The following is a 17,001-nucleotide window of genomic DNA, read 5'->3' as shown; positions in this document are numbered from 1 at the left end:
CTAAGACCTTTCCAAAGAAGACACAAACACAGTATACATTGTTCACTTGTTTATTTAGTCATAATCACGCTATCATTCTCTGTAAAAGATAAACACTGTCAAACAACAATTTGTCTGAAAAATGGCAACAAATATCAAATGAAAGACATGATTCAAGATGCTGCCGTACTGATCTGTAAGGGCTTCACCTCTGGGCTAATTAATAGTCTCTTACCCCACACTGGAAGTTTGTTAAGACAACAACACCGAGACAAGGCTCACGTCTCATTAAGGGATTGGACGATGGGTTTGGAGGTGATAATGTCCTCGGCGGAGCGGAGTTCCAGCTGGGTCTTAAGGCCAACACTAGCGAGCTCTGCAACCAGGTATTTAAAGGCGTAGGGGAGGTGGAGCTGACGAACCGTGGCCTTGGGTCCGCACACGACACACTCGGGCTGCTTCTTGCCATAGAATTGCGTCCCTCCAGACAACCTCACCGACGGCGACAATATCCCGCCACACTCCTCACACACCCACTCCTGCAGGGTAACGAGAAACAACTGTCATCCTTCACCACTGCACACTAACACTGGTACACATGACAATACACTAGTACAAGACTTACAGCACATGAAAAACACCCACAACACATGAAACACTCTTACAACACATGAAACACACAACACATGCAACACACACTTACAACACATGCAACACACACTCTTATAACACATGAAACACACACTCTTACAACACATGAAACACACACTCTTACAACACATGAAACACACACTCTTACAACACATGAAACACACACTCTTACAACACATGAAACACTCTTACAACACATGCAACACACACTTACAACATATGAAACACACACTCTTACAACACATGAAACACTCTTACAACACATGAAACACTCTTATAACACATGAAACACACACTCTTACAACACATGAAACACGCACTCTTACAACACATGCAACACACTCTTACAACACATGAAACACACTCTTACAACACATGAAACACTCTTACAACACATGCAACACACACTTAAACACATGAAACACACACTCTTACAACACATGAAACACACTCTTACAACATATGCAACACACACTTACAACACATGAAACACACTCTTACAACACATGAAACACGCACTCTTACAACACATGCAACACACTCTTACAACATATGAAACACACTCTTACAACATATGCAACACACACTCTTACAAAACATGCAACATACACTCTTACAAAACATGCAACACACTTTTACAACACATATAACACACTCTTACAACACATGAAACACCAGCAGACGCTTGTAACACGCGACGAACACTCCAGGCAGGTAGGTAGGTCGATGAACCCAGACGACGGAAGCCCTCATGTAACTTACATAAAGCCCTGGTTACAGCACCTCTAAAGTAACCTAAATTAACTTAATTTAACTTAACTTATTCCTAACCTAACCTAACTTTATCTAACTTAAATTAACATGCTTCTTACTTAATCTAACATATTTCTACCTTAATCTAATGTATTCCTAACTTAATTTACCTTATTCCCAGTCTAACTCAATTTAACTTATTCTTAACCAATCCTAACGTGTTTCTAGACAAATCTTATTTCTAACCCAATCAGTCGTAGTTATTATTATTATCAAGGGGAGTTACAACCAACTGGATACATTCATCATTACACTGTATAATTTAGGTTTAAAGTACGAATTTGGTGAATGAGCATTGTGACACAGTAAAATAACCAGAAAGTGAAATTTCGCTATACAGTAGGTTGGGTTAGGTGGCGAGGCGGAGCCCAGAGCGAGGATCAGCCACCCTAGGACAGAGTGTAGTGACCCCTCGGCCAGCGCCCCCTCTACTATATACGGTAGCTGGACGTCACAAATATTTGGCGAGGGAGTACCGGCGCTCTACTTTTCTACGCCCCTCCCTGTGTTGAGGCAGGTCCGGGAGCTACTCAAAAGAAAAAAAATCCTGGCGACAGATACTGTACTGTAGGGGTCTCCGTTATCCTCTCCTAACTGATGATGTTCTACAGCTTTAGTTCTACTTTCAAAGTGACAGTTATGTATGCACGAATCATTAATTTTAAAAGGGATCACATTAATATACTGGTAACTGTATTTCTTTAAATTTTCTCTTGGATTCTGTAAAGCTTATGAAACCAACAGTACTGAGGCAGGTCAGGGCGTGGGGTTGGCGCGCTGCCAGCTGCGCCGACCTACATTGATCCTAACGCAGAGTATACAATACACACACATGACACACCTCACCCTCCCTCGAGACTCTCACTTTCCTTAGTCCTTTCATCCTCACTTATCCTCACCAACATACCAATGCAGAGAGTAAGATACAGCCTAACTGAAAAAAATACATCAGTATTTTGCGACTGAAATCAATATTAAAATATGCTGACATGGATCAAATTTTAAGTGACTAATGGGCGTTAAGTATTTCTATGGACTAGCGTTAGTTACGCCACGCTGAACTCAACTAATATGACCTGACAACTTTCACAGTACAATACCACAGTTCTGGTTAGATCAGGTTTAAAATGATGTTTAACAATGTCTGGTGTGACGGCTACACAAAGCACAATTTAGGAAGACGATGACATAAGAATACAGTGATCACAATTTTCTTTTATAAAGAAGAAATATATTAATCAATGCAGTTATAATTATTCTACAAGTTCTCATCCACGAATTAATGTTTCATCCTACGCACAGTACGTGTGTGTGCAAGTGTTATGTATGAACACAAGTAACGTCACGTGTTTGATAATAGATATAAAAAAAATCTTATTGTTGCAGGAGCTCGTGGAGCGTTGGACACCTGCTACAGTTTCCACATATTACTGTACCCACAAACACCACCATAACCACGTATAGTACAGTACAAAGCGGACACTGAAGCCTGCTGTAGGTTTATTCAGGTGCCTCCGGTTATGACGTCTCCCTCAGTTCTTATAACCAGGTGACTCACTGACGCTGTTTCCTGTGTTGGCACAGTAACCTCACCCAACACACCCTCCTCCTCCTCCTCCTCTCAACAAAAAGAACAATCCAAATAAATTTGTATTATCCTTCCTCTAGTTGGGAGAAGAATATGACGTAGGAACCTTTAAGAATTTGGACCCACGACCTACTCTAGAAAATATGGTAACAGGTAAAAGGATGGCAACATATTCACTATGTCAACAATGTCCTCCGTGTTGATTTAAGCACAGTTTATACACACACATTGGGTTGCGGTCACCATTCTACAGTGCCTAACGAAATAGCCATAATAACCTTTGCTATCTTACTAACGCCACCAGCCAATTTACCAATGTTGTTTACACCACCACCGACACCATCAACCACCACCATCCACTACCACCACCAACCATCACCGTCATCCTCAACAACCACCATCCACTACCACGTCTCACTATATACAAAACAGAGCAGTTAATAATCCACATAGAGGTTATCGACCTTCATCTCAGTTGTATAAGTCTGGATAATAAAGCGAGTACCGAGGTGGTGGAGGTTCGTACGTGTGAAGGACAACCAACCAAACGGACGAAGAGAGAGAGGTCAGAAGTACTGTAATTATATGATCATTTTCAACGGCTACATCGTGTGTGTGAAGACAGGTAGAAAAATACAATAAGCGAGGTGCATTAGAGGAGGAGGAGGGGAAGGAAAGGTAATAAAGGTGTAAATAAACGAAATAAAAGGAACAAATACGAATTATTAAGAGACGCGGAATAAAATAGTGTTAGGGGGGATATTGTAATAAAAGCCAAAGCAGATCACAGGAAAAAGGAAAAAACACGAGCCATTAAAACAATAGCGAAAGGATAAAAAAAAATACAGTGGCCAGAGAGCAACTAGAACCGTCGACGTACTGTATCACGACCCAATTCATCCATCAAATAATGACCTAATTATGATCTATCTATGTTGCAACGACCGGCTATCACACTCTCATGACGGCCACATGCTATGAGATTAGGCCACCGTTATCATATTATCAGGGAAGAGATAAGTTGCTGGAAATATCACGTCCAAGTGTTGATGTAAAATGAGAGAGTTCTGGTGTAAACTCCCTCTCTCTGTTAGAACTCACCTAACAGAACCCCCCCCCCCCTTCCTCCTGCTTCTCCAATTCATTTCAATTCCACTGTCACTGGCATCCCTGCACGGTGCCGGGAATAGTGGATTCGGAAGACCCACTCACAGCTGACGCCAAGGACTCCGCAAATTCCGGACCAGGAACTTCAAACTAACCTGACCAACATTAACCCGTCCTTAATATAACCCAGTGTCTTGACTTCACTCCTTCCAAAGCCGAACTTAACCTAATTTAATCTAGCCTACCGCTCACAAAACCTAACTTAATCTAGTTTAATTCAGTCCACGCCTAACCTAACCACACGAAGGACCAAAAATATACCATATTGTTAGGTCAGGCTACCACTGCATGTCCTAAACGGTATATAATACAAGATTTACAAACCCTGTTCTGGGTACTGATTTTACATGGTAAGACTTGACTTCCGACCCAGATGATCAGCTGACGCCGTGACGTCATAAGCAGGTTATCGCATCATGTTTGTGTCAAGTAGTGAGAGTTTTCTAGGCTTTTAGCATAATTGCTATCTTGCTGCCAGCTTACACCATCGTTTATGTTTCGAAAAAAAATCACAATAATAAATCTTTGCTTTCCAATTGAGTACATTCTTACGATTACCGTAATATAACTTTTGCCGCTCGTCGCCGCTCTTGTGGCATTCGATAAATGTTGATCTAAAGGTCAAAGATACCTGCTAATTAGCCACTTTATACAAAAATCTTATTGACTAACCCCGCTATAAAAACTAATACAAATGTACAAGTTGCTACTTATTTCCTGAACACCTGACCAGACAGTGTGACGTCACGAGTCAGCTGAGCGCTCGCTCGTGGCCGCAGTCGCCATGACTGGCAGCGTGCCAACAAATTAAATTTCGCCATCAAACACTTCCGTAGTGTCCAAACAGTACATCACGTATGAGATCGGTGCTACAAGGTGACAAAAAAGTACGTTTGACCTTAACCTGGTTCCAAATTCACAAAGGTTCGTGCGATGGATATTCTTCATAAGTGAAATTGTACAAATGCACCCAACAGGTTAACTTGAGCTAAATTACAAAAAATAACATCATAATTATATTATTACTATACCCTAACTAGATCCGTCCATGTAGCACCAGTTAGATGACACAAAGTACAACATATTTTCCAAAAGATCATGTTCGGTATTATAAATAATAAGTGAACGTTTTTAGTTAATATAGAAGCTCAAGCTAACTGGTAATTTTTTTTATGCTATTTTTGGGGCTTGAAGGTATGCTTGTGAGAAATTATGTGTATCCGGGCCCTAGAGGGTGACAAGACCTGTATTAATAGGCGAGTACCCACGACAAACAAGGGCCAGTACATCCGTTCATTCCTGACTGACGGAGACACATTGCTGCTGGCCTAACTAAGATGAGCAAATGAAGTGTTCGACACTTGCCGACTGTATTATCCTATCACATTAACAGTAAGGTTAATTTCCTCTTTAAACAATCGACGTATAAATGTATCAACGAATATATGTGTGTTCACCTTTAATTCAAGCAGGACAAGTTCGTCTCACCAAGACATATCTACCAATGTTTGAAAAAATTATCGTTGTTACTTGTTAAGGTATTCACTAAGGCGGGCACAAGGACGCCGGTCAAGTCGATATCTCTTTCTATGGGAGCAGCGGGAGATAATAACCTACATTCTGAATCCGTGACAAGAGGAGAGCCCCCAGGGTACACCTGGCCTCCCATTACAATCAATAAACGGGAAGCGTTCGTGTACGACACAACCTCTGGCCACATTTCTATCTTCTTATTATCTATGCAAATTTCCTGCCATTGTCATTACATTACAGGCATAAAAAAGAACGAAAGGAAAATGGAAAAGACAAATAATAAGAAAATGTGTATTATTTGTTGCTTGGATGTTAGGAAGAACGAATGAAGTTAAAGAGGTGGTACACGTTGAGTGGGAAGAGGGGTCGGTGGCCCACACTTGGCTGACGCCCATCTTGATACTAGAGGGTTACGCCCTTAACTCATGAGACATAAAGGCATGCTTCCCTGTTGGGCGCTGTAAACGCTTCTGTGCCCCCCAAAAAAAAATGGGGCAACGTATATCTGCGTGTATATGCTACCCCTTGCTCCCCCTCCCACACCACTACCTATTACAACTATTACCAGCACCTGGTTTCCCCACCATACACGAGTGGGGAGGGGTATGATGGTGAGACGCTGAGACCGAGTGAAGCTTTGTCACCCTAACAGGCCTGGTGGCAGGGAGTAGGATTAGTACGAAACATAATATGTGGAACAAATAATGAGCATTACTATAGTGTTAAGTTATAGTACTCGACCACAGGCGGCATCCACCTGACCTCCGCTCCCTACTGTGAGAAGTGTCACTCCCCTCCCCTGCTGTGGACGATGACATTCACCGGTGTCGTGTACGTGAGACAAGACTAACACGAACAAATTATTTAAATATAGACACAGGCAAGCAGCCCAGTAGCGGCAGCCATGAATGAATGCGAATAATCGGCCGGCATATCTTGATGTCATGCACAATTCTGATAACATAGATACTGTAGTAAAATATATGAATGAAGCTTTATGGCTGAGTTCATCTATATATTCTCTTCGTTCAATTTGTTCTCCAAAATATGTTACAGTAGGTGTTAAATCCGATATAATCACAGTAAAGTTTGTATCATGACGTTATTGTTGTGCTCTGGCTGAAGTGAACGAGAAAGAAAACAAAGCCCTAACACTTTCGCTCAGAATACACCCAAGTAAAAATAAGGTGGATCACTTGGCAGAGCAACCAATCACTACACAAGACTCCAACGTTTCGAGTGGCCAATCAAAACTATTCCCAGCACAACTTGAAATGTTTTTATTTGTCATTCATAAATACTCTGAATTTATTGCTAAGGACAACTCTCACCAGCTCGAGTCTGTAGCGTCCTAGGTCAGGTCAGGTCAGGTCACATGTTTAGTTAAGTGAGGTTAGAATGGATTAATTAATGGTTAGGTGGATTAATTGATAGTTTGGGTAGGTAACGTGGGGTGTGGGTTGATTAGTTAGGATTCCGGTAGGTTAGGCAGAATATGGGTTGGCTGGATAGGGTTCAGTCTGCTGGGATTTTGTTCTAAGAGAGGGTGAGGTTGGTGTGTAAAGGAGGGAGGGAGGGTGGTTAGTGTGGGTGAAGAGGAGGGAGGGAGGTGGAGAGGAAGGAGGGAGGGGGAGGGTTAGTTGGTGGTTGAGGAGGAGGAGGGAGTGGAGGTGAAGGAGGAGGAGGTGGTTAGTGTGAAGGAGGGAGGGAGGGTGGTTAGTGTGAAGGAGGGATGCTATGGTTAATTCAAGTATGAGGGAGGGAGGGAGGGAGAGTATCAGCTGAGCCACACACGGCACTGGCGACGGCGGCTGGCTGGTTGCTGGCACTAAGACTGACCCAGATATTCCACAGCTATGTAGGTCACCCGCCCGTCCGCTAGCTAGCTCCCTCACTCACTCTCACTACCACCGTTTTAATGCCTACCTCACTCCCTCCCTCCCACCTCTCTGTCTCTTAATCATTTGCCCATTACTAGGATAACCCTCAGTAGAGTCTCAGCGTAACTGTAAATCCATTGTGGTTTTATTATTAGACCAGTAAGACACATTCTCACATCAGTTATTTACCAATAATTAAATAATTAAATCCACAGATATCATTTCCCGCCATCTTGTCCATGGACCTCATGTGGGCATTACAACGTTAATGCTAAAAGTTCTGTGGGCTCCTAAATCAATAACTCTAGGTAGGGGAGCAAAACAAACGGGGAAATCTTGGAGAGTCAAGTGGACAGGGGCGAGCCAGTGAAGGTTTTAGTACCTGGCGACCTTGACTGTACAGGGTGACCCACCGCCTGATAGCCCCCCCCCCCCGGCTGGTGACACACTTGCCGGGCTCCTCCATACTTTTCACCCCTCCAATCCTTCCTTCCTCACATCCATAATTTCCCTCTCTTTTTCTTCACCATCCTTCTACCCTCTTCCCTCATTATTCATCTCCACATTTACCCTTTTTTTCACACCCTCCCTCCTCACCTTTTCAACCGTTCCCACTTCCCCCCTATGCACCAGGCAGCTGCTAACAGTAAGTGGTGGCGATGAAGTAAGTCACCTGGTGCCCTCACTTTAACACTAACCAGTAAAGGTCATCACCCACCCCCCCCCTGCACACACAACTTACAATGTCATAGTTTATATTAAGAACCTAAATTAACTTACAAACATGATTAATTCACCTATTACATAATCACAGTTTAATGATCATCAATTGTCACACAAGAGAATGATAATTTTATTTACAAAATATATGCCAACAGATCTAGGCTATCTACTACTATACTCGACTGAGGGGCAGAGGTCAGCCGGAACCCAAGAGCATATAAACCACCAGTACAAAATAAAAGAGACCAGCAACTCCCAGTGGTGATACATGTCACTACTTCAATTTCCTTATTCTGAAGAGTGACATTCAGCAAGGATGTGTAACTGTTCAGATCCTCTTCACCAGTCTTCCTGGACACACCACAGTAAACAATTCAACAAGTGCAACATACATAAATGTAGTCATTCCAAAGCCTAACCCGCTTTGATACTAACACACAATGCAGCACAAATAATGGAACTTTATTTGCCTGTGATTAGACAAAATATGTATATCTAATACACCATTTCTGGCACCTCATTGGCACACACACAACATTACCCAATATGTGTGATAACTGTGTAAGACAAAGTACTGAATCTGAGGCTCAACACCAACAGCCAGGTTAGGTTAGGTAGGAATGTATTAGGGCAGTTCCCTTGAAAGAATATCCCTGAACAAAGAAGCTGAATGGTAACATAAAAGTTTGCAAAGGAAACTCATGAGCATTTGTGTAAATAAGGAGACCATACGTATCATCCACCCTGTATGGGGATAGAGTAATGCAATAGCTTCTCCTGTGTTCACGTGTGTGTGTGTGTGTGTGTGTGTGTGTGTGTGTGTGTGTGTGTGTGTGTGGTGTCTCTCTCTCTCTCTCCCCATCCACTTTTCTTCATATCAAATTAGACAATTCCAAAAACAGAAAGATCAATTATGATAAAAGTCAGCAGGTAAAACACGTGTTAGGCCAAAAAGGAATCATTTAATGTTAGTGAAAGTATACCTGTGTAAAAAGGTCAAGATCACAGCTCTATGACAAAATTCTAAAGAGTAATGTGTAAATAGCACCAGGAAGAGGGTTTGTGACCTTACAAGCACTTCATGTCTTGAGTCCTTCAAGTGACATTCAGAAATATTCCAAAGAACTTCCCAAATAACACATAGAAGTTGCTTTATCTACTAATTTGTAAAAAAAAAAAAAAAAATTAAATATTTTGTATTTAATAATAATAAACTGATAATGATTCACAAACACATATATTGTCATGTACACTACTGGAAATGTGTTAATGTATCAAAGCCGGCTGGAGTCAGGCTGTCAGCTGACTACTGTACGTGTCCCCATGACTGCCGACCTTGGTCATGATGCAATATCTGGCCTTGTGCCATCGCCCTTACTCATCACCACCACCTTTACCCACCACCATCCTCACTTGACATAAGCTTTTGATTGTCTAACAGTACACTGACAAAATTTTAAGTTCACCACACTTCTCATCCACTCTCACCCACCATGACCTCCAGCCACCACTGTAACCCTCACCCACCAAACTCCTTCACCAACACACTAACACATTCCCCCACCCCTCACATTCCACGAGAAGAAATTTAACTACTGTACTGGTATAGTGTTAATACTGTACTATGGTATTAGTGTAAAGATGGACAATTGAAAGAACAGCACCGTGTTTATACTCCCCGTAAACGTTTTCACTGATGAAGATAATATAAGGAGAGGAAAGTGGTAATAGAAGTGTCTAAAAATGAAAACCCATCGTAAACGTCCACCGAGATAAATTCTCGTCACCATCCTCATGCCTAGTCTCTCTGACCTGATCTATAATCTTTCACGTACACAAGCCAAAAAGAATGTTTGAAAGGTGTACTTACCAAAGAGATGTCAGAGCAGTCAAGAAGTCGATCCTTTAGAGTGTAGGCAGCACCGTGAGAGATGAGGCAGTCCCGCTCCATCTCACCAAACCTGATTGCTCCTCCTCTTTTACGCCCTTTCACTGGCTGGTGTGTTACCATGTCTACAGCACCAGTAGCTCGTACCTAAGACACAAACGAAATTAAAGTTTTAAGGCTAATTTACCTTTCAAATTTTGGTGTGGTTTGCACTGTCATCAGAAATATGTTTGTAGATAATCAACATATAGTATGTTTATTAATACAGTATACAATTTTCAAAGTTTTGTTTAACACTCTTATAAGACCTGTCTCGCTAGTTGTGTGAGGTGGCCTGTATTAAGAGCAACACAGACTCCTCCATTCTCTAACTGCTGTTTCAGATGTACAGTATTCTAGCACAGCATGGGTTAGCTGTGGTTAACTGTTGACAGCTCTTCATCTTGCAGTCTCTTGCAGTCTCTCATATCAGGTTCCCAACTCTAATATAATTTCTTAGAATCTCTCCCGTCATTTTTTAACTACGTACCCTTGGTTCACCACTCTACATTTAGGCCTTTGCACCTTTTGATCCAATTGGTCCCATCCATTCTCTCCACATGCCCAAACTATCTCAGCCTGCCTCTATGGACGACTTCACTAATACTGTTCTGTTAAAACTCAGCCACCCTCTCAGCTCTGAACAGGACCACCTGCCTTTCAGTGTCACCTTACACATCCACCCCACTATTTCATTTCATCTCATTCAAGTTTACTTTAATTGCCCAAGTTTCACTGCTGTACAGCATTTAAAGATATCAATCAAAAAATATCAATTTACGAACCTGCCATTTATCAGCCGTCATGTGTCTTAGACGCTGGTAGTATATAACACCTTCAAAGATTTCTACTTCAAGCATGCGTCCGTCTACCCCGCTATACAGAACATCTTCGCCATAATAATTGAAGCCAGCTGTTAAGAAAACAGATGATTACTAAATTTTAGCACAAATTCTGATTACTAACACCTATGAAAACATTCTGTCTCATTACATCTAAAAATTTTAACTCCTGAAGAAAAGGAGGAAATTACATGAGAGATTTGTAGGACAAGTGAAGAAAGTCAAAGAAAAGAAGATGAAACAAGAAATAGAAATATTCACACACGTTCATATTCTTCAACGCATATACACAGTACAGTATATGGAATGAACCCTTAACCACAATACTTTATATTAAGATATGTAATACTGTACAGTGTCTCTAATTCTGGATATCAAAGTACTGTACTGTACTGTACTGTACAGTATATAGATAAAAAAACATATGAAGAACACAAGATAAGATTTTTCAGTCACTTTGTTATACTAATGTAGTAAATGCATTTCAAAACACATTAACACAATAACTTGGTTGTTTGATGGGGGAAATCTACTGCAGTACCACAGCAGTGATATGGGCTATAACATTGGACAATAACGAGAAAAACTACTAATTATTAAACATCCCTTGGATCTTGTAACAAATGTTCATCAACTAATTTTGGTGGAAGTTTATTTTTAATCAGTGACATATTTAATCCTGGCTGTCTGCAAGATTTTGTCTGCCTATTTCATAAAAATTTTCCAATTTATATAAGTTGTGATTTTCCCACCAAAACCAATCTGGAGCAGATGTTCTGTAGTTATCTGGAATTCAATACATTAACAATGATGAATGTGAAACTTACTAATATTGAAGAAAGCTATTTATAAATTTGCTTATTACCAAGTACTGTACTATACCATAATATCATACTGTATGCTCAAAATGCATTAAGTGTCATCAAGAAATTTCCAGTGCCTGGGCCACCCACCTAGATCTCCCCAAATTATCGGCCTGAAGTTTTGATGTGCTGGTCACAACTCATCAGGCTTTCAATATTTTTCATTTCAAAATGAGAACCCCGAGTCTGGTTAAAAGCTTTTGCTATGTCCAGGGATAGACACAAAAACAGATGTACAACTAGAAAGTATGCATGCCTTGTTATCCTTCCAAAGGTTGTGAAAGAAATATTAATTACCTTTCTCCAATATTTTGCCGAAGTACTCATGTGCAGGGTTCTCATCAGAAAACTCAAATGGTGTAGAGTCAAATGATTTACCAAATTCAGCTGCTGACTTGCCTGCAACCAGTTCTATCAACTTCCCTGGAAGAAATATAAGATTTAAAATTAAAGTGTGGAACACTTTCTCTTATATATTTTACTGTATACAGTACCGTATATATACTGTAAAATGTAATATGAGAACACTGTATTATTTTTCTCTATAAAAGACTACTGCCAAAACAATACTAATCTGTCATCAAATGAGAACAAGAATTCTGTAATATCTCCATTAGCGAGAATCTTCGATCCCCGCACCTTTCCATTACCTGAAAAAAATAATTTGAGCATTCTGAGAAAAATCGCTCCGTTCCAAGCATTCAAATGAATTTTCGAGCGATTGCATCATGTGCCAGGCACGTGGGTGGTCTATCTGCATGGGGAACGTAAACCATAGGCTCGTGTGCTGCAATTGGCACATTATGATGTGCTTAGTAGTTAGTTCATAGTCTGCTGCCACTGTATGAGCTAGTTTGCTCACTCTCTACTGTTTCTGCATATGATTTGTGTTGTGCAGAATTGTACATTACTGTACCAGGGTATAATCTGCAAAGAATACAGTTAAAGCAGTGATAAGATGTAAAAAGTGATTAGTTACATATACTGTACTGTACATTCATTAAGCGTAAGAGTACCATAAGTACAGTACAGTATTGTGCACAGCAGAGTGGACAGTGTATGCCTACTGTAGCCTATTGTGTAGAGGATGTGTGTACATTATACAGGATATGTATAATCCCATAAGCCACAGAAAAAACCTGTGGCACCAAACTGCCACAGTAGATGGTGCAGGCCATCCTGTATGATCATATCACCATTTGGCCTGCCTGCATCACAAGCTCAAGATGACAGCATCTGCTTAAGGCCAAACAGTGGTCTGAGGAGGAGGGATTGGCGAGTGGCCAGCATCACCTCATGTACACACACACGATGACAACCAACACCACACTGTGCTGCACTGTCAATCAAATGACTTTACTTCATCCTCTTTGGCACACTCACTTCCCAAACACCATCACAATAACTTTTCCAGCACCAGCACCACCACTTGCCACTACCAAAATCGCCCTCCCCCTCCCCACACATGCTCAGCTCACACGATGTAATTAACTTTCCACTTATTTAATTATTTATGTCCTTATCAACTGATTGGTAAATGTTGTTTTAATCAAATAAAATTATCATAAAATCAGTTGTATTTAAAAATATATATATATATATTGTACTGTACACTGTAAATCAAATTCTTACCTTATCCTTTGATGACTATGACTGAGTTAGGCACGGCTATGTTGTTGTGATGCAGGCCTGGCTGGCAGGACCACGTGGTCCACTCTGTGTTGCTCCACAACAATAACGAAGACCCTCATGATTGGCTAGATAATTTTAAATAATATTTTTCCAAGATTTATGTCACACAACAGTAGTAGCCAATAGTAGCTCGCGAGCACTCTGAGCTTACACCCACACACTCGGCGCATGATGCAGCACCCGGAAATTCATTGGAATGCCCGGAACGGAGAGATTTTTCTCAGAATTTCTTGGAAATCAAGAATTTTATTTTCTGTATAATGGAAAGTTCCATGGATCAAAGATTTAGGGTAAAGCAGGATATTACTGTACTAACCTGGTGTCATATGAAAACAAGAACATTAACCTGCTGTCATATGAGAACAAGATCACTAACCTGCTGTCATTTGAGAACAAGAACACTAACCTGCTGTCATATGAGAACAAGAACATTAACCTGCTGTCATATGAGAACAAGAACACTAACCTGCTGTCATGTGAGAGCAAGAACACCAACCTGCCATCATACGAGAACAAGAACACTAACCTGCTGTCATACGAGAGGGGATTCCATGAGGATTGAAGATAATGTCTGGCATTATGCCTCGTTCAGAGAAAGGCAGATCTTCAACAGGATACAGCCGACTCATAATGCCTTTCTGACCACTACGACTAGCAAATTTGTCTCCAATAATAGGGTTCCTCTGTTAAACATGCAACAAAAATCTGTTAGCATTCAATAAAATTCTGCTTCTTACATCACTTTCCATCTAAAGTATTTGCAAGAGACAAAAGTTTCCCAAGCTTAGTAGCAAAAGTTGCTTGACAATAAGATATGAATTATAAATATACTTATATAGTTTTACTGTACTTCATTCACACTAGGAGAGTCCTCTGGTGTAATATATACAATACAGCAATACTGGTTATTTAGCTCCAATTTAATGTACACTACTGTACGTATTTCTTATTACACACTATTATTGTTATAATTAAGAGGGGATTATTCTCAATTCTATGGGTCAGAAAACAATTAACAGACCTGTAAAATGTAGTGTTAGGAATGGTGGAATGTACAGTCCCCTTCACTAGTGTCTTTACAGGGTCTCATCAGGTTTTGTGCAGAGTGGCAGCCCTGTGTTTTACATTCGACATAAGGAAACTTGCAATAGTAAACATTCTATGGAATTAAATTAAATCAATATTAAAACAAATATCTCAAAGATATTTATCTGTAGAATACTTATATGATGAGCCCCTGTAAATGCACTCGTGAAGGGGACTGTACCAAATGAGAAAATAATGAAAATTTAAAAAAAAATTTATTGCTGTGACTGACCTTGATTCTTATAGTTATACTGGCACGCTGACACTCCCCAGTATTCATACTGGTTGCCATGATGGCGTACTTATCCACAACACAATCTTCACCCTTGTACTTCGTGGTACGAAATTTTCGTTGTCGTATATCAAAAACACTGTGGGAGGAGATAAAAAAAACTTGTATCAATAATTAGATTTGGGGCATTCATAGAAATACCATTAACAATCACAATATCTTCTAGATATCTGGTTGGATGATAATTTCAAATACATGTACTGATACAGTACTTGTACAGTACACTGTATTAACTTTGTAGAGTTCTAATAACATATCACAATAAAAGCATTTGTAAAAGTAGAAAATACGCCAAAAAATATTATGCCAGCACAGGGCTTTGTTTAGGGTATGATACTTTTGATAAAAGTAATCTTGATCTTTGACTTAATAAATTTAAAATCAATAGATAACATTTATTGTGGAGTAACAAACCCAAATGCAGGTGCCCTGTACTAAGTTTGGTTGAGAATCATCTATTAAAAGAAGATATCACACAGAAACAAAATTAAATTTAAGTATGAAGAAGACACAGATTGATGAACACACAGATGCACAAGGTTAAGTCTAAGAGTATATACAGTACCACAGAAAATATTTTTTGCAGTATTAAATATAAAAGCAGTAACAAGAAATGATAGTGAGGCCATGTGTGTTCTTGTTTCCACTCACCCTGGGTTATAGTGAGTAATGACTGTCGGAAAGAAAAAAGGACCGTAGTTTTGTTTTTCCCCTTGAGAGGTGTCCCTCATATTTCGTAAAATCTCATAATTCATAAGGGCTAGTGATCCTATTATTTCAAATTATGGGATTTTATTGTACTGTATATACAAGATGAAAAAAAAAATGAGAAGAGGCAGAAATTATAAAATTGACAGCAAGATGTGGGGTCAACTGAATACTGAGAAAAATATACAGTAAAAATGTGAAGAGAAAAGATTGGGAAGTAAAAAAATAAAATAAAACAATAATAATAATAATAATAATAATAATAATAATAATAATAAAATGGAGAATATAGTGGTGAATATTAGTAGAGAGAAGAAAAAGACAAAGAATTCAGAAGGATGGGTTGAAAGACGCACTAGAAATGATGGGGACAGACCTTAAGAAAGCTAGTGTGTGTGTGTGTGTGTGTGTATGTATGTGTGTATGTATATATGTATGTATGTATGTATGTATGTATGTATGTGTGTGTGTGTGTGTGAGAATCAGTGGATAGCATGGGTTTGAGGGTTCATGGAGATGTATGCATGACAGCAAATAAAGTGAAAATTTTTGTTTATTCTTAGTTCTGGTCACCGTGCAATATTATGGGAGACGACTTGCTTGAGAGAAATTATTTTAGATAAAATATAAAAGGATGGGATCTGACCTGTAATAAGCATCACCTTCAGTGAGCTGTGTGCCAGGGTACGGAAGGCCATTGCTATCTAAAACTGATTTCTGTTCAGGCTCATGTGGGTTCCTTCTGAACACAAAACTTATCTGGAAGAATATATTATTACCATCATTTCTGGTACATCTGAAGTGGAAATGCAACAAAACTGAATTTTAAATACAGTACTGGATGTTCCTTATCTAATGTACACCCACTAAAAAATTATTCGGCGCCCTTGGCTCCGATACACCCCTGCAACGATCACTGGTACAGAAGCCGTGATTATGTGGTGTGGTTGATACCCCTGTCTCTCTCTCTCTGTATGTGTGTGTGTGAAAGAAATATGATGTTTTCTGTAGCCACGTGTAGTATTTAACGGATAATAAACGGGAATACAGAAAGTGTTAGTACAAAAGCCTCTAAACAGCATAGCATTACCCACTGAAATATATTAATCAAACCCACAATCTGTATTAATGTGTGCATGGCAACCAACGATCGTGGTGCCATTTATGGATTTCTTACATTATGAGATACGACATAAACCCACATCATTATAAAGTGTAGATGATGGAAAGTATGTAAACGTCCAGTAATATAAGACC

General features: G+C 39.9%; 1 protein-coding gene across 3 annotated transcripts in view; it reads right to left on the bottom strand.

Moving 5' to 3' along the window:
- The window catches only part of LOC121871181 (DNA-directed RNA polymerase I subunit RPA2-like), a 55,352-nt gene that overhangs the window by 16,941 nt on the left and 21,410 nt on the right, over nt 1–17,001 (bottom strand). The window contains exons 16-23 of one of the 3 annotated variants that reach the window (XM_042373345.1): nt 16,391–16,503; nt 14,977–15,115; nt 14,185–14,341; nt 12,264–12,389; nt 11,047–11,174; nt 10,205–10,369; nt 244–518; nt 37–109 (exon numbers count right to left, since the gene is read on the bottom strand). In XM_042373345.1, coding sequence (XP_042229279.1) covers nt 258–518; nt 10,205–10,369; nt 11,047–11,174; nt 12,264–12,389; nt 14,185–14,341; nt 14,977–15,115; nt 16,391–16,503 — 1,089 coding nt within the window. In that variant the 3' untranslated portion in view covers nt 37–109; nt 244–257. Of the gene's footprint in view, nt 1–36; nt 519–10,204; nt 10,370–11,046; nt 11,175–12,263; nt 12,390–14,184; nt 14,342–14,976; nt 15,116–16,390; nt 16,504–17,001 lie in introns of those variants that run through there. The other 2 variants (XM_042373344.1, XM_042373346.1) reach the window with 2 other exon arrangements.

The sequence above is a fragment of the Homarus americanus genome, unplaced genomic scaffold (genome assembly GCF_018991925.1).
Source record: "Homarus americanus isolate GMGI-L3 unplaced genomic scaffold, GMGI_Hamer_2.0 scaffold40565, whole genome shotgun sequence".
Lineage (NCBI taxonomy): Eukaryota > Metazoa > Arthropoda > Malacostraca > Decapoda > Nephropidae > Homarus > Homarus americanus.
This window is presented reverse-complemented; position numbering and strand designations above follow the sequence as displayed.